General features: G+C 42.4%; 2 protein-coding genes across 3 annotated transcripts; both read right to left on the minus strand.

The window, feature by feature from the left end:
• Positions 1-1647: 1647 nt before the first annotated feature.
• arl4aa (ADP-ribosylation factor-like 4aa) lies at positions 1648-4242 on the minus strand. 2 transcript variants are annotated; one of them, XM_020498163.2, is made up of 2 exons: positions 4115-4242; positions 1648-3107 (listed from the first exon to the last, which is right to left on the minus strand). In XM_020498163.2, the coding sequence occupies exon 2, from the start codon at positions 3005-3007 to the stop codon at positions 2405-2407; it is 603 nt and encodes a 200-aa protein (XP_020353752.1). In that variant the 5' UTR covers positions 3008-3107; positions 4115-4242; the 3' UTR covers positions 1648-2404. The 2 variants fall into 2 exon arrangements, with proteins under 2 accessions (XP_020353752.1, XP_020353751.1); XM_020498162.2 differs by having other exon boundaries at positions 3574-4138.
• Positions 4243-4431: 189 nt separating this feature from the next.
• On the minus strand, positions 4432-8497 carry lg13h7orf78 (linkage group 13 C7orf78 homolog). Its single transcript, XM_031838058.1, has 4 exons — positions 8023-8497; positions 7778-7862; positions 7423-7565; positions 4432-7003 (listed from the first exon to the last, which is right to left on the minus strand). Exons 1-4 carry the CDS (start codon positions 8464-8466, stop codon positions 6920-6922), a joined length of 756 nt encoding a protein of 251 aa, XP_031693918.1. The 5' UTR covers positions 8467-8497; the 3' UTR covers positions 4432-6919.
• Positions 8498-22808: the final 14311 nt, after the last annotated feature.

The raw sequence follows: 22808 nt of genomic DNA on the forward strand, positions 1-22808 counted from the left end.
CATAATGAGCAGCATAGGAATATGCATTATTGCTTCTTCCCTTGAGTACAGTGTACACAGCTTGAAAATGTATAGTTATAGAAAATATATTTTTACTACACAGGTAGAGAAAATATTTCCACAAAAAAACATTTGATTCCGACTTGCTCCAGAAGACAGACCTGATGTACATGTTCTTGCATTTTGAGAAAGTGAGTTGAAGCACGACATTCCTAATCTCAAGGTTAGCTAGTAGAGTAGTGGAATGAGGAGTGGTGCTCTCCTTTCCTACAATTGTCTTCCTAAAGCGACACGCAGTTTGCCAGTGCAGCCGTGAGACAATGCCTTTCCTACAGTGATCCTGTTACTGAGGAGAGGGACTTACTATCGTCACAGAGTTGACCTCAGCCAGGGCCAAGCGGTCAAATAAAACCCACCAACTAGTAGATGTCCAGGAAACTAGTTGGGCACAGGGATATCATGTGACGACGGGCCATTACAGGGCATGTACTTTCCCGTGTTAGTGTATAATTGAGTTAGCAAAAGCAAAGTGTGAGAAAGGAAACCAGCTTCAGGATTTCCAAAGCTATGTTCAAACATAATCCCTAGTTAATTACATCAGCAGATCAACGGAAGAGACCCTGCCACCAGGCCTGTATCAGGATCTGACCCCAAATCTAGTCCCATGATCAGACTCACTCCCATTACCTCCATTTCCTAGAATGGAGAGCAGGACATGGGAATAACAGGAATATGTGTTGCTGCCATCCAATAGCGTTTCCTTCCTTGGAAAACAAGCTGGGAAGAGTTGCGCAACACAGATAAGGAGTGACACCCTCAAGATTAATCTTGGACCTGAGACTGTACTGTCTGTCTTTAAAACCTGATGCATATCAATCAAAATGACAGACATTGTAAAATGTGGTGTAGGTTTAACATTACTAATATCATTTGAATCAGGAAAGAAAAGACAGTGAAATGGCATCTATAACACACAGGTCCATTACAAACAGGTCAAATAATTTGGTCAAATACATCATGAGAACATAGAGCAAATTCTGCACTTGAAGTGGAGCATTGTAAGGAACAGAATAACATATGCAAATATAGTACTATATTTAGTAGGTCAACTGCTGCTCCCCCTGTTGCTCTACAGTACAAGGTTAGAATTGTTCTAAAGGGATGGGTGAGCAACAGGCATCACTTCACTGAGCTATGTGACAACAGCCTCTCCCCATCACAAAAATGTTCCCAAGCCTCCAGTCTCCTGCCCCAGCCTGTTGTAGAGGGTATGGCATCTGGCTTGGCATGCAGAGTAGACTGCCCTGACTGCATTGCTGAGCCTCTCGGCTCCAGAAAACAGAAAAAGGACTCCAGGCCCTATAATCACACTGCAAGTAAACACTCAACCACCATCACCTCAATCATATCCGTCTTGTTTACTTTCAGAAAGAGAAAAAAGGGAGGAGATTCATTCTCCATCAGTACAAAGTGTGAGCAGGAGCAACCAAGATTCATTTTTGATTTACTTCAGTTTCTTTCAAATATGAGAATCAGAGGACATACATTGTACACATCTCATCAGGTTTATCAGATCTGCAGAACTTCTCTGAAAATATTATGACGACAAATAATCAAAATAGAAATATCCTTCATACAAAACAAAAGCAGTGCTGCAAAGATTAGGTTTTTATTAAAGATGAAAACATGAAACACATATCCCATCTATTGTCCATGTGGCCAATAGGGACCCAGTAGTTGGCTTCTTCTGAAGCAACTAAACTCTTTGTGTAATAAGCTATATTGGGAAACCTCAAGGCTGTAAACTCCATCAAAAAAGGTCATCTAAAGTGCATTAACAAACAGACAGTAGAGGTACACTAGACAGACAAAAAGCACAAGACTGTACCTTCCTTTTGAGAAGGAAAGAAACATGTAAAAAAAAAAATTACAAAAAAGGTACAACATTTAAAAGTAGCTTAGGCACTCTTTACAAGGTTCAAAAGTTCCCTTTCAGGAAGACCACATTTGTTGTCCTCCCACTAACCTTTGTAGAGAGAAGTTAATTATTTTCTGTTCTTCGTCAAACATGTCATTTTTGGTGTTCAATTTTGAAGTAGCCATTACTAATGGTCTAATATCAAGGATCAAAACCATTCTTTGTAACGACAACTTACAAATTCCTATATAAATCCATAAACACCCAATCCTTTACCTTCATAGTGCTTTCTCAACCACTAAAAAGCAACAAATACCGAAGACGAAGCAAAGAGACTTTGCTGTCTGAGACACGAGAACCTAGTTTAACATTGACTGATAAAACTCAGTGTGCCGATCCTATGGGAGAATTCCTATATCCACCCAGGTGCGAGAACATCTCCTTTTTGTCCTTCATTTAAAACAAGAGATTCAGTTCCCTCCTTGATCATCTCTTTTTCTTCTGTTGACGGAGCATCTTTCTCCGTTTAAGGATCATGTCATGGAGTCTCTCCATGCCATCTTTCAGTCCGTCTCCTATGATGGCACAGGTGGGCTGCAGGTGCCAAGGCGTGCCAGGGCCCAGTTCCTTCAACGCTAGTGCCTTTTCAATCTCCGCCAGGCTCAGAGAGTGCCTCAGGTCTTGCTTGTTAGCCACCACCAGCAGTGGCACTCCCTGGTTGTCTCCGGTCTTGGCGATCTTATGGAGCTCCGTTTTAGCCTCCTCCATGCGTTCGGCATCTACAGAGTCCACCACGAATACAATTCCATCGGTACAGCGTGTGTATGACTTCCACAATGGACGCAACTTCTCTTGACCACCCACGTCCCAGAAATGGAAGGTCACCGTCCTGTGGCCGCCCAAAGACACATTGACCTTTTCTGCATTGAAGCCTTTGGTAGGCACTGTGTTGACAAACTCATTGAACTGCAACCTGTACAGGACAGTTGTTTTACCTGCAGAGTCCAGTCCCAAAATGGCGATATGGAATGACTGAAAGAAGGGGATTCTTGAGAGGAAGGTCTGTGGTTCTGATAATCTATTCCCCATCTTTTCTCATGTGGGGAACAACAGGTGGAATAAAAGGGTTGGGCTACTTTTCCAACGATGATTGGCACTGATTATATTCCAATTAGAAGACAACAGTGACCTAAAAACAAAACAAATTTTACTTCAGCCAAGCAAAAATAGGACACAAATATAAGTCTACCGCAAACTTAAGTCGACACAGAATACCTATAGACTATATGAAGGTGATCAAATCAGTTATCCATGTGTTATTCACTTATTGAGGGCAGCATTTGACCTGAGTACTGCCAAATGCATATGACATTCATTAGACACCCTCAATTATAAAGGCTCAAATGAAAATACAATGCAGAAATACCGGACTTTGTCAAGGTATGCTACACACTTGAATTTTAGGCGGCAGCAATGCACAATCCTATTGCCAAGGATAGGCGCGTAAATGAATATAAAGTCGATAGGCATACAGATGCTGACAGCCAGTAACGCCACTTGACCTGATACCAGGCTCTCAAATTGCGGCATAAATCTTTATAATAGCCTACAACCGTTCCGTCCAGCCAGACATTTTCGTGCAGGGCATCACTTACATCTATCCACTCTGAATACGCGGAACTGTGTTCACGAGGTCCAGTAACATGTTATCCAATGTTCACAATACAGAGCTTCTGATGACTGTCGCGCGGTCAGCAGCGTCCTATTATTTTTACTAGACGGTTTCATTCCCATAGAATAATACTGCAGTGCAATTTGTGGAAAACCCTGCTCATGTTCTAGCAAACGATTGGTTCAAGGGGTAGTCCATCAATAATGTATCCATTCAGACCACGCCCATCACCTGTTGCTGTAACGTCATTATTCCAGCCAATAGATTTATTATACTATCATTACGCAATACTATGCAACATCAACAATGCCTAAAATAAAAACGTATCTGATAGTCTGCTAGGTCAAAGTCTAAACATAATATTTACGAATGGTTATTAACATAACATAGCAAGCCAAGCATTCTGTAGGCTATATTCGTAAAAGTAAAAGAAACAAAAAGTAAAAGAAAAGTCACTAAATAGTTTGTGATATGAATGAATTAAAATGAACAATTTATTGAACTATAAAAAATGCCTAATTTACCGTTTTTTTTGTTGTTGCTGTGTTCGTGTGTCGCATGTGGCTTGGCTTGGGTTTTGATATACGCTAAACAGCGCCGCCCCATGATGCGTCCTTATCTGTTTACTTTCAAACTGATTGGTCAATAGTACAAATTGTATCCCACGCATACTGAATTTATAGTGAGAATAATCACAGGATTAATTGTAGAAATTATAATCCTGCGGTATCTATTTAAATCATGTTAATTATATATAATTAAAAATAAATACGATAGCCTCTGTTTTTATAAATAGCGCCCCATTGATGTTTACATTTAAAATAATGAAGGTGTGATTTAGTTTAGGGACGTCCCAGGGATTCTGGATAGCACTATCCGTCTTGTCATGGGGTTTGCGAAGAAGGAGTCAGACGGAATCAGGTGCAAAATGAACAAAATGGTGGAATTTATTTACAGGTGCAGAAGGTTAGCTTCCTTTTAGGCAGAGTGCCGACAATTCCTCACACAGTTGAGTTTAGCAGAGCCCCAGCTGGGACAACATGCCACTCCAGCCTAAATTTACCCGAAAATGAGCCATCTGAGGCTAGTAAGTTAAAATAATAATAATAACCCAACCCTTAAACCTGGCATCCAAAATTAACATAAACAGGTATTTCCTCAGTTTAAATAAAGATCTCACTCAATACTTCACTAGTTTCAATATCACTAGCAAATACATAATACATTTCAACACATCTGGACATAATGTCACATAAATATTCAACGAAGAAAGATATTAGGCAAACACCCATCAACAAAGAACATTGTAATTACTAAGCACCTGTTGGATAAAATGTGGACGTGACCAAAGCGCGCCATCCAGGTCGAACCAGTTTACAAACAATCGAAATTGGCGAGTACAGACAGAGGGGTCCAACTCGGCGGAAAATCTGCCTTCCTTCAGCAGGTGGCGTTTAATGGCTTATTTGCAACACGAGGTTTATTTGATCGAATATACGTTTTGTAATGTTTAAGTTGTTACGATTGTACTGTTATAAATAGGGTACGTGACATCCCGGCAACTTTGGAAGAAAAAAAACACTTCATATTGGAGTTGTCTCGAGATTGAATACAGGTGGTTGACGTCAACGACTCTAATCTAATATTTAAAAAAGGATTACAATAATGTGATGTAGCAACCAATTCAAAGAAAGGATAGGCGGGAGCGAGACAGCCCTCCATGCCGCTTTGTGGACAAAGGTTTCGTTAGGGCAGAGGGACATGTATCTTGTCAGTATATCCATGGTCTACTGCAGAGGGGTATATGGCCAATATACCACAGCTAAGGGCTATTCTTAAGCACAACGTCTTACATTTTAAATTTTAGGAGACACTCTTATCCAGAGTGACTTACAGGAGCAATTAGGGTTTAGTGCCTAGCCCAAGGGCACATAGATTTTTGTTTTTGCCCAGTCAGCTTGGGGATTCAAACCAGCAACTTTTTGTTTACTGGCGGGACTCTGTTAACCACTAGGCTACCTGCAGAGTGCCTGGAGTCAGACATTAGCCGTGGTATGTTGGCCTTAAGGTGCCTTAATGCTTTCACAAACTGGTTACCAACGTAATTACAACAGTAAAAAAAAAAAAAAGTCATACCCATGGTATACGGTCTGATATACCATGGCTTTCAGCTAATCGGCATTCAGTTTTCGAACCACTCAGTTTATAACAAGGTTTAGAAATTCTGGGCATACTACAAAACAGGATTATACCAATATTCTGATAATTTTGTAGAAAGATAAGCTTGACATGGGCATGGTCTAATTGATTTAACAACTATTTTATTTTATTAACCATAAAACCAAGTTATTTCTGGTTGCTTATAAAAGTTAGCTGGCTAAATCATTGATGCTGCTTTGTAGTATACCCCCCAGGTCAGGAATACAATGTGTAGGCTATAACTTCTAAATATACCTAACTTTTTTCTCGAATGCAAACTTTTATATAGCCTACAAATGTAGGGCATGTTTAGGAATGTGCTTGTAATTGCTACATGAACAAACATTTGCAATAATTTGGTTCCGGGTTCCGAAATTAGTTTGGCTGCTCTCTAATCTCTTGTGGACAGACGACTTTAACATAAATGGTACATTCATTTGTCACGATACAACGGGAAGTGTGAGATAATGAGCAGCATTAGTTCCGGTGCTTTAGAATTTCGTAAAAGGGGAGGGAACATTTGGCCCATAGATTTGCCCCTAACTTGCGAAGAGAACGGGTGGAGCTGTTTGTTCCCTTCTCCCTCCCTCATGTATGGACCCAGAATTTAATCGAGGATCTGACTAATTACACAATATTTTTGTTCTGGATTAAGCAAGGTTTGGCTGCTCTCCAATTGTGAACTTTAATTGCATTTCGGCCTACATTTTAGAAATGTGTTTCAATGGCATTGTAATGACACACTTTGTTTACATTTTCCAGTTACTGGGATTATCTTTGTTGCCTATTGTCTTGAGAGAATAGATTTATACACACACAATAGCCTATTAGGCCTAGATCAATTGAAAAAAATGACATCTTTCAAAAAGTGTCATGGCATGGGCAATTGTTTTGCAATGAACTCTCTAGTCTAGCCTACAATTATTGTATTTTCATGATACCTCAAAGTATTTTAATTATGCTATAGCCTGCAAGATTCCTTTCTGTGAATGCAAATATTTCAGCCATGCCTTTCACACACCCAGATTAGAACATATTGTCTGGTTTAACACACTGGACATTTTAGTGGAGCCGATGCACAGATCACTGCACAGCTGTGGACTCCATAGAAGACTTTAGAGGTCAAAGTGTCAGCCAGTTTTCCAAGAGCTGGAGATCTTCTCCTCTACTCTGTCCATGAAAGCACTGTACACTCCGCGTCTGTGCCTGTGTCTCTGAGAAGAAGAAAATATTTTAGAAAATGTATATCAGTAGACACTTTAAGCAGAAGATACTATATTTATTATGGGTTTGCATTATGCTCTAGGCTTTTTAATGGAGGAAAGATGATCCTACACTGTATATCCTTAAAACATGTAGTTAAAACAATAATCTTGATATCATGGCGGCTCAATCATTGCATCAATATATCTGCCTATGAATTTGAGTGGTTACATTTCTCCAGCCCTAAGCTTTTTACCAAAACAGTGACAGGCGGGGAAATGATTTTGTTTTAGCACTTTTGTGTTAAACAGCATAATAACTTGGTAACTGACTAAGTCACGCTACGGAAGTGGCCTAAAGTATCATGAAAGCATTGAATTAAAATGGTGTGGGGCCTATAGCCAGACTGGGCATAAACCAGCCCACTCACAGTGTAGGAGGCAGATTTTGGGGGCCAAGGCAATTTAGGGAGTGTGAGCCTGGCCTCCCATCTAGGCTCTGTTGGCTTATAGGTGTCCATCTTCCCAAAAGGTTCCCTTGAATAAATGTCTGTGTCCGATCTGGTCCCCCTAACTGGAGTAGAATGGAAACCAGTGTCACAGTCGGCAGGATATTGCTGAGTTTGCTGTGTAATGTAGGCATAGTTTTGATAAAAGGCCATGGACTTAGCCTTCAAATGATAAATGACTTTGTGCTTTTGTCATGAGTGGATGATGCTTAGGAAATTGTCTAATTACAGTAATAGAGCAGTGTCTCCGCACCAATATTCAGGAAAGCTGACTTACTTATACTCAGGTGCTGAGATTTGAAGTTCAACTGACCAGGATCCCTTTCAGCTGCAGTAACCATATTTGGCATGTCATCAGCAAGCTGAAATAAATGTTTCAGAGCAAAATGTTTTTCAATATATTTGTCGCCATCTTGTGTTAGAATCATACGCGGCAAGAATTTTGTACCAGGATTTTGTACAAATCATGGAAATCACAAAGAACATGTAAGGAAGGTGTTATGTTATATCACAGCAACATACCTGTCTAAAGTTACGTGGTTTAGGGTTCTTGTAGGCCACAGGAGGGTATTTCCCTGTTTTAACGAACATCAGCTTGGATTCTAAAGAGCCAGGAGGTCTGTATGATGTGCTGAACTTTGGCAGTGCTTTTTTATTCTGGTCAATCTCAGGAATTAGAATGTTTGGGGTAAATCTGTCCACACTTAAGACTGTCTCACTGGAGGCAAGTGTCAGTAAAGGATGATGTGTATTTTTTGTCTTCTTCCTTCGAGGGACACTCAGAGATGTGTAGAGTTTAGGAGAGAAATCAGGCGGCTTCAAGTTCCATGGGTCAACCTGATGTGAATAATGAGGACGGATAAAACCTTCGCTTCTTATGGTGGCTAAGTTCAGGCTAGCAGAAAAGACTGTCTTTTTATTCAAATAAACGGATGTCGAAGGATCCAAATAACTGTTAGAGGTCATTGTGATATCACAGTCCTGAAATTGTATGAACGGTAACCTGTTCAGGTGCAAAGAAAATAATTAAGGGCTATTGAACTTCTCAACCATACAGCAGTAGAAAACTCTAAAGTGTCTAACATTACACACTTTGCTTCTACCTCTTTTAAATACATCAAACGGCGTTGACCAGGGATAAATGATTTTACTCTTACCTTGAATTTCAAAGACACAATCTGTTACAGAAGACACATGTTCGGAAATTACCAAGTTTCAAGTTCAGCTTGCACTGTTTGATGTGAAGTAAGGGACAACACAGGAAGAAAGTGTTAATACAATAAAAGTGGTTGCTAAGTGACCAGGGTCTGGAGACTTTACATAAAGAACATGCAAAAGGTCTGAGAACAGCAGGAGACTCCGCTAAAAGAAAAAAGAGAAACGTCCTAGCAACCGAGGAACAATGGGCCCTCTGAATGCCAATATCAACCCTCAAACTTAAGAACCTGTCAGATTAGTAAAGACTGACTAAGTCATTTGGAGGCATATGAAATGAGTCTGTGCTTGGTAGACTTTCTATCCTGAAGGGTAGTTTTCGAATGTGTAAACTTTAGTGTAGCTTCTTAGAATATTTTATTAAATCTACAGTGTTTGTCTGTTCACAAATGTGTTTGATCACTGAATTGTTATGAGTAATAGAGTAGAAAATGATATGGTAAGTCTAATCTCATACTAGATAGTACATGAAAATCCGGGACACTCAAATTAGTATGATATGTTATGTTTGGTATGGTTACAGAACATAGAAGGCTACTTAGTCGGGGTGGATGGGTGGGCATAGAAGGCTACTTAGTCGGGGTGGATGGGTGGGCATATAACACGAACGTCTAGCAAACCTGAGGTTGCGTATTTGAATCTCATCATGGACAACTTTTGATTTTTAGCTAATTACTTACAGGATTAAGATTGAATCCTACTACACCGGCTCTGACTCTCGTCGGATGTGTCAGGGCATGAAAACTAATACGGACTACAAAGGGAAACCCAGCTGCGAGCTGCCCATTGATGCAAGTCTACCAGATGAGCTTAATGCCTTTTATGCTCGATCGAGGCAAGCAACACTGAAGCATGCATGAGAACACCAGCTGTTCCAGACGACTATGTGATAACGCTCCCGGTTGCCGATGTGAGCAAGACCTTTAAACAGGACAACATTCACAAAGTCGCGGGGCCAGATGGATTAACAGGACGTGTACTCAAATCATGCACGGACCAACTGGCATGTGTCTTCACTGACAGTTTCAACCTCTCCCTGACAGTGTCTGTAATACCTACATGTTTCAAGCAGACCACCATAGTCCCTGTGCCCCAGGAAGCAAATGTAACCTGCCTAAATGATTACCACCCCGTAGCACTCATGTCGGTAGCCATGAAGTATTTTGAAAGGTTGGTCATGGTTCACATCAACAGAATCATCCCGGATACCCTAGACCCACTCCAATTCGCATACCGCCCCAACTGATCCACAGATGACGCAATCTCAATCACACTCCACACTGCCCTTTCCAACCTGGACAAATTGAACACCTATGTGAGAATGCTGTTCATTGACTACAGCTCAGCATTCAAGACCATAGTGCCCACAAAGTTCATCACTAAGCTAAGGACACTTGGACTAAACACCTCCTCCTGCAACTGGAACCTGGACTTCATGACGGGCCACCCCCAGGTGGTAAGGGTAGGCAACAACATGCCGGCCACGCTGATCCTCAACATTCGGACTCCTTAGGGGTGCGCTCTTAGTTCCCTCCTGTACTCCCTGTTCACCCACGACTGCGTGGTCAAACATGACTCCAACACCATAATTTAGTTTGCTGACGACACAACAGTGGTAGGCCTGATTACCGACAATGATGAGACAACCTATAGGGAGGAGGTCAGAGACCTGGCAGTGTAGTGCCAGGACATCAAACTCTCCCTCAATGTGAGCAAGACAAAGAAGCTGATCGTGGACTACGGGAAAAGGCGTGCCGAACAGGCCCCCGTTAATATCGTCAGGGCTGTAGTGGAGCGGGTTGAGAGTTTCAAGTTCTTTGGTGTCCACATCACCAATAAACTATCATGGTCCAAACACACCAAGAGAGTCGTGATGAGGGCATGACAACACCTATCCCCCCTCCAAAAGATTTGGCATGGGTCCCCAGATCCTCAGATCCTCAAAAAGTTATACAGCAGCCTCCCGGGTGGCGCACCAGAGACCCTGGGTTCGCGCCCAGGCTCTGTCGTAACCGGCCGCGACCAGGAGGTCCGTGGGCTGACGCACAATTGGCCTAGCGTCGCCCTGGTTAGGGAGGGGTTGGCCGGTAAGGGATATCCTTGTCTCATCGCGCACCAGCGACTCCTGTGGCGGGCCGGGCGCATTGTTGGTTAAGTGCTTGTAAGTAAGCATTTCACGGTAAGGTTTAAACCTGTTGTATTAGGCTTGGCGCATGTGACAAGTAAAGTTTGATGTGACTTACTACTTTTTAGCTACTTAGCAACTACTTAACATGTTATCTAACCCTAACCCATAGTCTACACCTGTTTTATTCGGCACCTGTGACTAATAACATTTGATTTGATTTAATGTTAGCCTAGCTAACATTAGCGTTAGCTAACATTAGCCACAACAAATTGGAATTTGCAACATACACTACATGACCAAAAGTATGTTCACACCTGCTTGTCGAACATCTCATTCCAAAATCATGGGCATTAATATGGAGTTGGTCCCCCTTTGCTGCTATAACAGCTTCCATTCTTCTGGGAAGACTTTCCACTAGATGTTGGAACATAAGTGAGGTCGGGCATTGATGTTGGGCAATTAGGCCTAGCTCACAGTCGTCGTTCCAATTCATCTCAAAGTAAGTTTGATGAGGTTAAGGTCAGGGCTCTGTGCAGGCCAGTCAAGTTATTCCACACCAATCTCAACAAACAATTTCTGTATGGACCTCGCTTTGTGCACAGGGGCATTGTCATGCTGAAACAGGAAAGGGCATTCCCCAAACTGTTGCCACAAGGTTGGAATCATTTAGAATGTCATTGTATGCTGTAGTGTTAAGATTTCCCTTCACTGGAACTAAGGGGCCATGCCCGAAACAATGAAAAACACCCCCAGACCGTTATTCCTCCTCCACCAAACTTTACAGTTGGCACTATGCATTCGGGCAGGTAGAGTTCTCCTGGCATCTGCCAAACCCAGATTCGTCCGTCGGAATCCAAGATGATGAAGCATGATTCATCACTCCAGAGAACGCGTTTCCACTGCTCCAGAGTCCGATGTGGCGAGCTTTACACCACTCCAGCCGATGCGTGGCATTGCGCATGGTGATCTTAGGCTTGTGTGTGGCTGCTCGGCCATGGAAACCCATTTCATGAAGCTCCCGATGAACAGTTATTGTGCTGACATTGCTTCCAGGGGAAGTTTGGACCTCGGTAGTGAGTGTTGCAACCGAGGACAGACGATTTTTAGCTACTCGCTTCAGCACTCAGCAGTCCCGTTCTGTGAGCTTGTGTGGCTTACCACTTCACAGCTGAGCCGTTGTTGCTCCTAGACGTTTCCACGTCACAATAACAGCACTTACAGTTGACGGGGTAACTCTAGCAGGGCAGAAATTTGACGAACTGACTTGTTGGAAAGGTGGCATCCTATGACGGTGCCACATTGAAAGTCGCTGAGCTCTTCTGTAAGGCGTTTATACTGCCAATGTTTGTCTTTGGAGATTGCATGGGTGTGTGCTCTATTTTATACACCTGTCAGCAACAGGTGTGGCTAAAATAGTCTAATTCACTAGTTTGAAGGGGTGTCCACATAGTGTATCATACGATTAGAAAATTTGTAACATATTGCACGAATTGTAATTCGTAACATATCATACAAAATGAATGATGGACATCCACAAATGAATACATACCAATACGAAACCTAACATATCATACTAATTGTAGTGTCCCTTGATTTACCTTTACTATGTTACGTCTACCCTTGAGTCCAGGTTGACAGGGAATTTCTAATTATTAATTCGGTCTCCAATAGTTTACCTCTTGTCAGGTGGGGTGAGGAAAATAAGAAACCACTAGATGGCACTACATACTCCAAGTGAAAAGTATGTTGTATGTGTTAACATCAGTTGAGGAGGCTCTACAGTGTGTGAGAGAGAGAAAGAGGAGTCTGCATAGGTGTAGAGGGAATGTCTCTTGTTATATGTAATGTATGTAAACTCGGCAAAAGAAAAGTCCCTTTTTCAGGACCCTGTCTTTCAAAGATAATTTGTAAAAATCCAAATAACTTAACAGATGTTCATTGTAAAGGGTTTAAACCCTGTTTCCTATGCTTGTTCAATGAACCATAAACAATTAATGAACATGCACCTGTGGAACGGTCGTTAAGAAACTAACAGCTGGCCTCTCGGGTGGCATAGTGGTCTAGGGCACTGCATCGCAGCGCTAGCTGTGCCACCAGAGACTCTGGGTTCGCGCCCAGGCTCTGTTGCAGCCGGCTGCGAACCGGGAGGTCCGTGGGGCGACACACAATTGGCCTAGTGTCGTCCGGGTTAGGGAGGGTTTGGCCGGTAGGGATATCCTTGTCTAATCGCGCACCAGCGACTCCTGTGGCGGGCCGGGCGTAGTGCACGCTAACCAAGGTCGCCAGGTGCTTCCTCCGACACATTGGTGCGGCTGGCTTCCGGGTTGGATTCGCGCTGTGTTAAGAAGCAGTGCGGCTTGGTTGGGTTGTGTTTCGGAGGACGCATGGGAGTTGCCTGTATGGGAGCCTGTACAGGATAGTAATTACTAACAATTGGACACCACGAAATTGGGGAGGAAAGGGGTAAAAAAAAACACACTCTAACAGCTTACAGCTTGGCAATTAATGTCACAGTTATGAAAACTTAGGACACTAAAGAGGCTTTTCTACTGACTCTGAAAAACACCAAAAGAAAAATTCCCAGGGTCCCTGCTCATCTGCGTGAACATCCCTTAGGCATGCTGCAAGGAGGCATGAGGACTGCAGATGTGTCCAGGGCAAAAAATGACAATGTCCGTACTGCGAGACACCTAAGACAGCGCTACAGGGAGAAAGGACGGACAGCTGATCATCCTCGCAGTGGCAGATTGTGAGCACTGATGGAGGATTGTGCTTGTTGTCATTGCAGGCAATCTCAACGCTATGCGTTACAGGAAAGACATCCTCCTCCCTCATGTGGTACCCTTCCTGCAGGCTCATCCTGACATGACCCTCCAGCATGACAATGCCACCAGCCATACTGCTCGTTCTGTGCGTGATTCCCTGCAAGACATGTATGTCCGTGTTCTGCCATGGCCAGCGAAGAACCCGGATCTCAATCCCATTGAGCACGTCTGGAACCTGTTGGATCGGAGGGTGAGGGCTAGGGCCATTCCTCCCAGAAATATTCGGGAACTTGCAGGTGCCTTGGTGGAAGAGTGTGGTAACATCTCACAGCAAGAACTGGCAAATCTGGTGCAGTCCATGAGGAGGAGATGCACTGCAGTACTTAATGCAGCTGGTGGCCACACCAGATACTGACTGTTACTTTTGAATTTGACCCCCCTTTTGTTCAGGGACACATTGTTCCATTTTTGTTAGTCAAATGTCTGCGGAACTTGTTCAGTTTATGTCTCAGTTGTTGAATCTTGTGATGTTCATACAAATATTTACAAATATTTAAGTTTGCTGAAAATAAACAGTTGACAGTGAGAGGATGTTTCTTTTTTTGATGGGTTTATTTCAGCAGTTCTCTCAGTATTTCAGTTAAATTCTGAGGCATATTTCCATCAGTAAGACACAGTGTAGCCTACCTGGTAAGCAAACAGTTTATAATGAATACTTCATCAGAAACCCTCTAGAGGCCAGGGCATGCAGAGATTATGCCTCTTCCAGACCTTGACTTGCTATCATTCTCTGAATCAGACCGCTGTTTTATGTCTACTATACAGGTAGCTACATGGAGATACTTTTACAGACTAAACCTCCCAGACAAATCAGACTGTCAGCAGCAAGTTCTGTCCTGCACAATACATTTCCACCTTTAATTATGTCTTTGTAACAACTGTCCCAATAGTAAAATGAGTAGCCCCCTCATCAATATGTTGTGATCATTGTGAAATGGATCTAGTCACATCTCAGTGTTTTATGTCAGCTTTATCCCCAAGCAACAATGAAGTTGTTGGACATTACGTTGTATAGAATAGTATGATGAGTTATCCTCAAGACGGTTTCCTCCTTTCAGGTCAGCGTTCTCAAGGAAACTAAGAGAAACATGCACAAACCATAACTGCATTCATTGTATTCAGTTGCCAGTGTGCTATGCTAAGTCAGCCATCTATAATGGTCAATTGTGCTATGAGTAAAACATTTTTGGACATGCTGAAAGAAACCTTTGTCGATTTTTTTCTTGATAGATTCCCAATATCCTGTGGTCGAATGAGGATGGAACCTCAGGCCTAGACACAGACAGAGGAGGTCAGAGGTCACAGCTGCAATATATTGGGGTCAGACGTAAAGCGGAGGGTATCCCCTTACACAAATTCATATCTGCATGTGGGAGAGTTTACCCACGCAGTTGGTGTGGTGGCCTTTTTATTTGGGCCCATCATGGCAGCTGAACAGAGAGGCTAAAGGCAACAGGAAACCTGATACAGGCCATACAACCCCTGTAAAGGAGTTGACCCTAATGCCACTATAAAGCTGGGTTTAACCTTTGCCTTTTCAGCTGTGTCTTTAGAATAGTTCTTGCCATTGTATCCAGTATCATTTACAGCTACCAAGCCCTCAAGGTTCAGTTGTACCAATTATTGTGGGTTTTTGTCAAAGCTGTCAACCTGAGAGGCCACTGATGACCCTCTGTTTAAGTGCACTTAAATACATCCCACTTAACCCCACAGTAAGTGTAGTGGAGAGTGCCAAAGCAGAGAACTGTCAGCGGTGCCTAATTGCTATATTGTCTGAACACAAACAAGTGAATAGCCCAGACAAATCACGCTGTGAAACAGAGAGATATCTCTGGTAGCTGTAGGTGTACTGAAAGAAAGAAACACACAAAGCTAAATACAGATGGAGAACACAAAGAACAAATGGCAGCCGATAGTATATGTGTGGACTGTGGAGGTGGGCTGTGGAAATGGTTCTTCCATTAACCGCTTGGGTTCATTACTAAGCTGCATGTCTCCTATTTCCTCCCCAGCCATTCTCCTTCAGCTCAACGCCCCCATCTGCCTGGGCCACAGCCCGCCTCTGACCACGTTCCAGGACCCAACGTCTGTTTTTACCGTTGTTTAAGCTCAGTCACAAAAGCAACTGGGTCCTAGATCCAGCCATTCCCCCCCCATCCTTTCAACTGTCTACCCTCTCACCCCTCCTCCCTTAGGTAGGCCTACTTTTATCTTTGTCTGGAAACAGGATGTTTGGTCTTAGAAAAAAAGAAGTGAACAGATTGCAGTGTAAATCAGGGTGCTGGGTCAATGTCATATTTAGATGTCATGTCAGAAAGGGTGGAACACTGAATGCATATCTAAAAAGGTCAGGTCAGCAACTGACTTGATAAAGACCTCATATTTTAGGTTGTTTCTGGAGCACAACAAGCAGTGTGTGGGTTATTTTTTATTTCCTGTACATCTAGGGCACCAGAAGCACGGTCATGTATATCGACGGCTTTAATACGGCATGTTACCATCTTATCTAATAGCCTCCCATCCTTTTGTCTGTATAACAATTAACCATGTCAATATGCCAATCTGCTCAGCAGTACCTCCTCCTTGGCAACTGATTATAATGAACATCACTTTCTCCATAGTGCCATCTTTCTATCAATAAGCAGAAGTGGGCTGGGCATGTGAGCACATGTCTGGACGCGTGTGTGGCTTTGGCCTCTGGAGTGGTTCCCTGTTGCAGCGCCACTGAGCTACATGGACAAGTTCAGTCCGGTAATGGTCCTATAAGGCCTGTCACTAGATCTATCCGTTACTTTTCCTACTGACATAAATCATGGAGCTTGTTCTGTCTTTATCTTTTGTATTTTGCTTCCATTGTTTTGTTCTGTTGGTGATTATAGTTAAAACTGTGTGTGCTTTAGTGGTAGGCTTTACACTGTTTTGTAAATATTGTTTGTGAGAGGGCCGCGTTTTGTGTTGCACAAATTAGGGGATAAAAGTATAAATACCAAAACCATGTTGTGTGTACATGAAGTTGTACATTCAGGGTTTGTAAGTGGAGGTCAAAGTAATTACACAGCAGTATTCCATTAGCTGATATTAGATTTTCCACAGGAGGTATAGGAAGTAGTATTTTCTCCTCACTCCATCCATGCATAACTAATTGTAATAGGGAAAATTGCACAAAATGAGGTCAAGTGTTCAGATTAAAATATCAAATTGTCAATTACCTGTATTTGTTAATGGGTCAGATCACTTATTCTTTCCCGGGATTAGATTTATACATGATTGTATATAGTGTTTACATGGTTGAAAAACTAAGTGATTAGGAATGTACGATCAAGATTTTACCTAATTACTTGTTATGGGAAAGAAACTGCATGAGGGGAATATCTGTGTTTTACCTGATAGATTTTCCAGACACTAACAGGTTGATGGTCCAGGAGATTTACGAGCGAGCGGTTGTGCCTCCCTCTGCCTGAGAGTCAAAAGGAGAAAGCCTTGGACAAGATGGTTAGGGAACCTTTATCCAGCAGTATATAAAGGTCATCATGTGAAAACCATTCTATGACTTTCAGAAAAAGTTATCCCCCATCTGATTGGTTTGTTAGTTTTTCAAGAGCTCTTTGAGCCCACTGAAAATCCTCCCCATTAAGATATCAGTCCTGTCTTTATAGTGTCATTCTGTGTTATGTAATTCTAACAGTTATCAAACAAATGTTAGTGTGGGATGTCAATGTGTTATTGAATGATGTCCACAGCTATAGTAAAATTTCAATCTTTATAAACACAATTCAACAGCTTTTTATTCCCCACACACATCACTGAACATATTTGCCTTTATATCATAGGTTAAATTTCTGCTCAGTAATGAATAGCATTTCACATTTCCCCTCTGTAGGATCTTAATTGGATCACTATTGTTGATGAGAATTTCCCCATACATCAGGAAAAGCAAACGTAGTGTATTCGAAGGTTTAAAAAAAAATCTTCTAACATCATAATACACATAGTAATTTCCACTTTAAAATAACAAATGTGCCATAACAAATGTATCAGCCCCTACAAAACATTTCCATATTACAATCAACATGTTGCTACAGGATTATTTTCCTGCTGTAGCAAACTGGCTCAAATTAAGATCCTACATCTGTGTATAAACGATTCGAACTGAGCGATCATTGTCGGTTCAAATCCAAACACTGAAAGAGATCTTGGAATGCCGTAAACAAGGTATACGGTTGCACAATACACTTTCAAGTTAAATGAGAATGGAAAGATACCGTTTAGAGTGAGCTATATTGGCCTACGTGATATCTGGCCTATCCAAAATCTCACTCTTAGACCGAGTCATTTTCCTGAAAGATACAGTATGACCATCTGGTTTAGTGGATTGGAGTAGTGACTAAACATCCCATGACTGCATAGTGAATGGAAATCATTATCGCCTAGATTGTCGCTGGATAATTAGAGAGAAATCTAGGGAGAGAGAGAAAAATCATAGACTGTACACATCTTTGCCTGTGGTAAATTCAGTTTAACCTTACTGTTCTGGTCCTACATGGGCGTATGGAATGTATAATTATTGTATACTGCAGAATAATTATAAGGCAAATAACCAGCCAAACTCGGTCAAGTTGGTCAGGTTCAATCACCCAATGGTAATGTCATACATTTTAGTGCTAATATTAATTTCCATCGTTTTTGTTTATTATGCATTTGTAATTATGATGGTATTCAACGTCATCCACTCAGCAGCAGCAACGGTGACACAATTATTATGTGTTTTGGGTAGAGTTCACAGTTTGCTGAGTGGTAATTATAGTCCAGAGGAAAAATCAATCATGACTAATAGCATTGTACCAAGAACAAACATTGTAATAACAGTCCATTATTTTCAACAACAAAAAAACATAAATTCTACTTTTATTTCATAATTGATTTAGGTTTACATTTGCTCAAAATGGAAAGCTGCATAAGTTCTCAGCGAATGAATGACCACAATCATGATGACGACTCGACCATTTTCCTGTTGATGCAACTGGATAGTCCCCGACTTTAATCCTTTTATCACTTGTCCTCGTCTAAACAGTCGTCGCTGTTGATTCGGTCGAGATAAGGTTCGTGGACGCTCCTCCTAATATGTTGTTGATTTTGCTCTTGGAGTTTGTGGTCACGCGCCGCAGTCCGGTGTGCCGGGGAAGTGCTTTTATCAGCTCTTGCGAACCTCTTAGAAACGGACTTTCTTTGACTCTCGGCGGTGTCTTTGATGGTCGTTTATTTCTGCCTATCCCTACTCTTTTTTTAAGGCTACTGGAAAATCGAAGGCAGCTGAACTGAGCATACCTTTTGAGGAGCCAAGGACCGTTGTAAAACCGTGGTCTGTCAGTGGTCATTTTGGAAGGCTTCACATTGGCTCGTGAACGATGAAACTTAACATAGTTTTGGAACATTTGTATTTACTAATTTTACTCCCTAATACAATGTTTTGTCAAACAGGTAAGTGGTATGCCAATGTTATTAATTGATAATGCCAAATTGGGACTACATTGGATGTAGACCGTAAAATGATGTGCGTAAATGACCTGTAGCCTATCAATGGGTTTCAAGCTTATTTTTTCAACGGACATTGTTTACGATGAATATTATGAACACAGTAAGCCTACTATTATGAACTGGGGGATAAACGTAGCATAGCTATGGAAGAAAAGGTGACAATACCGTTTTTAATGCTGAAAATATATAATTTATTAGAGCCAGATAAACATTTTGTATCTGCTCTCTCCATTAGTCCTGTCCATCTGGTAAGAATGGTGTAAATCTGTGGCGTGCATACTGATAGTAAAGTTCATCAATCAAGGTTCTGTCATCCAAGGGCACATACCTACGACTCTCATTGCTATGGCAGTCTGTTGACCTGTCATTGGAGGCAGCAGGGGCCAAGCCTGTCTCTGTGTCTTCTCCAACCACACAAGCCTTTGACCCCTGCGGCCAAGGTGGAAAGAGACACGTGTCCATGAGGGCCGCCCACTCGGACAGAGATATGGTGCTGAAGGGTATCTCAGGACATTTACTATGAGAGTTCCCGTCTTGGCGGAAGAGAGATGGACTGACCAGGTGCTGCTGAGAGTGAACGATGATAGGGTAGCTCTGAAAGATCCTGTCGTCACCTGCAACAACTTGTCCGACTGGCGTCACTGTGTCATAGTTAGTTGGGCTATGACTTTTCACTTGGCTGTGAAATCTCTGCCTCATGCTCATCTCATGTTGGCCTTTAAGTCCCACAGCTCTCACTTTTGGAGTTTTCTCTCCATCTTTATCTCTATTCATCTTGTCTTCGTCTTTATGTTCCCTCATGCTGTTCTGCTCTTCATTAACCATTAGCATATATAAGTCTCTGTCAGGGGTACCCACCACTTCTGTTTTGGCCTCAGTTGCCTGACTTGGAAGATTCACCATATCAGTAGCGTCCCATCTCTGATAGTTTGTATAAGAGGTGTCGTCAATTTTGGTTCCAGTCTTGCCCATCACCATCATCAGTCTCCTGTATTTCTGAGTGAAACTGTTAGGGTCTCTTTTTGCCCTCGACCTAACAGCTCGTTGCCTTTTATCCTTCTCTCTTTTCATCACCGTAGAGGGGATGCTGGGATCAACCACAGACACGGGAGGAATAGCAGCCATGGTTGGAACACAGTGGTATGGCTGTGAGGGCCAGGCTGGTCCAATAGGCATCACCGGAAGGTGCTGAGGGTGTGGTGTGTAGACATAATCAATCAATGGAGTAGATGGCTGGATGATACCTCCAGAGGTGTAGGCCTCTGTGGAAATGTTTGCAAGAACAACAGAATCTAGGCCCATTTTTGAACGGTGTCCTGTATATTGAAGACAATCAAATTAGTTTTATAATAAATATTTGATCAATCATGACCATCTATTTTTGTTAGGCTTGCAATTTAATAGTAATCATTAAAAAAAAAAGTACACTTTTTCTTTGTGAAGAAATTTCTGATTGTTTCAACATTTTTGGTTTTGTGGTTATGCTTCTAAAAGATGTTCAAACAACACACTTACCATGATCTTGTTGTAATAAGTGTTGTTGGTAATTGTACTGAAAGTTCATTTTTATCCTCTGCTCTTATGCCAGATACATTATAAAGGACACACCTACATAAAATCAAGAGCATCAGTAGCACATTTTAGAATGTTTTTAGAATGTTACCTGACTGTGATGTCAGAATTGTTACTCAGGTGAACACAGCTGGTGTTACTGTGGCAACAACCAAACATTCCTGCTTCAGAACAGCTGTATTTGCAGTAGGCCCTACTTTCCCTCTCAGCAAAGTTTCAAGAGGATGTCTTTCTTTTAGATTCTGTCCAACGCCCGAGGGTCTTGCTTCGGTATGCTCCAAATAAATACTTTCCCTCCTGTTTCAATTTCACATTTCACCCTAAACTGAGAAGTCGGACTGTCTTTGAAGCTACTTTAAGCATGCTTATCGTAAGCAACATTTTGATCACCACATCAGTTTTTTACCACATACCATTGAATAGCATGTACCTCATATTCCTTCCCCCTTTTATGATACCTCTCATGTGAAGGCATACATTAAAATTGATCATATGGACATTATCAGTCACATCCTGCCAAAGCTGAAGTGTCTCTACTTAACTTGGAAGCCTGTAAATAATAAGGCTGTTAGCTGTGGCTACGGCTTAGTTCCGTAGCCAAAGAGACGCCATGTTTGGTAACGGATCCTTTCATACTAAACACTTCCACTCTAACTGCTCCCAGCTGGGACTGTCATTGGCTACATTAAATTACAATATAGATGTAGGGGAAGTTGAAGACAATCACATACAAAGTGGATCTCCTCACTGTGCATAGTGGATTTGACAATCACCCTTCCCTGTAAATCACATTCAATTAGTGAAACACGACTGTCTGTAACTTGCATACAGTACAGTGACAGTCGGTGTAGAAAACATAGAAGTGAACCGTCTTTACCACCTTTTGTAGTATACCCCGTGCATCACTATAGTTTCCTAAAATATACACTAAACACATGCAAACCAACAAAAATTGCCATTCATTTATTCCAGATCTCCATGAGCTTTTTCCAGGCGCTCATGGTTCCCTTCAGCATGGGTACCGTGGGACTACTCAGGTATTTCTCCAGAGTGTACTGGTCCCTGTTGATGAACACGTTGTGGTCCCAGCCTTGTTTGGTGATCTGGGACACCCTTTCTCTCTGCTGCTGGGTTTTCCTCTTCATGTCCTCCCTCTCCTCCCTCTGCCACAGAGAGATGGGCACCGAGGCCTGCCACGGGCTGGGAAAGTAGAGGGAATCAGGAGGGGGTAACCTCCCGTACTGCCCAGGAGGGGTTGGGTGATGGCACGTGTTGGGATGGCGAGAAGCACGGTACCTTCTCCTTGGTTGAGGGTTGGGGGCTTTGAACGGGGGGTGGTTTTGGGTAATGGGTGGTGCGAAGGGTAGGGGTTGTGTGGGGTCGCTATGGATTGTTCCCCCTGGTGAAGTTGGTTGCCTACTCTGACAGGATGGGGAGACAGACTTGGTTGTGGAGCTAGCATACTTCTGTGAAAGGTTGACAAGTGTTATTGGGTTGTCAAAGACAGTTGGTTTTGCAGACAAAGGATGTTCAGCTTGGGATGCCCCAATGGTATCTACATCATCTCGCATTCTTATTTCCACCACTGAGGAGTGACTGTTTGCTACGGTAACATGAATTGTATCAAAGTCTAGCAGGTCACCGTCAATCAAAATGACCTGTTCTTCTGTTATTTGTTCATTGGCAATAGACTGGTTGGACTGATTGGATGTCTGGGATTTTACCCCAAGTTTGTGGAAAACCTGAACAGACTGCATCATCTGATGACCCAGACGGCTCCTTGTCAATTGGAGTGGTTGGGGAGCGTTTGGGGTAGGCTGCACCCCTAACTTAGCCCCCTTAACACTACCTTTCTGCTTCCTGGATGAGGAAATGTCTGAACTTGTTCTGTCCCCACCTCCATCTGCAGCACCGCTCCTTACACATTGAACCAGCTCCTTCACAGGACTAGGGTTACTCTCCTCTACACTTCTTTCTCCATCCCTCTTTTCACCTTCTATCTTTTCACTGTTCACGCCATCACTACTGTCACC

Source organism: Oncorhynchus kisutch, linkage group LG13 (genome assembly GCF_002021735.2).
Source record: "Oncorhynchus kisutch isolate 150728-3 linkage group LG13, Okis_V2, whole genome shotgun sequence".
Lineage (NCBI taxonomy): Eukaryota > Metazoa > Chordata > Actinopteri > Salmoniformes > Salmonidae > Oncorhynchus > Oncorhynchus kisutch.

Bases quoted from the DNA above. Each gene is read 5' to 3' on its own strand.
- arl4aa (XM_020498163.2), bottom strand. From the start codon at position 3,007: ATGGGGAATAGATTATCAGAACCACAGACCTTCCTCTCAAGAATCCCC.
- lg13h7orf78 (XM_031838058.1), bottom strand. From the start codon at position 8,466: ATGACCTCTAACAGTTATTTGGATCCTTCGACATCCGTTTATTTGAAT. The intron at 7,566-7,777 runs GTAAGTCAGCTT...ATTCTACTCCAG, and splicing joins ATCTCAGCACCTGAGTATAA to TTAGGGGGACCAGATCGGAC. The intron at 7,004-7,422 runs GTGAGTGGGCTG...TCTTCTTCTCAG, and splicing joins CAAAATCTGCCTCCTACACT to AGACACAGGCACAGACGCGG.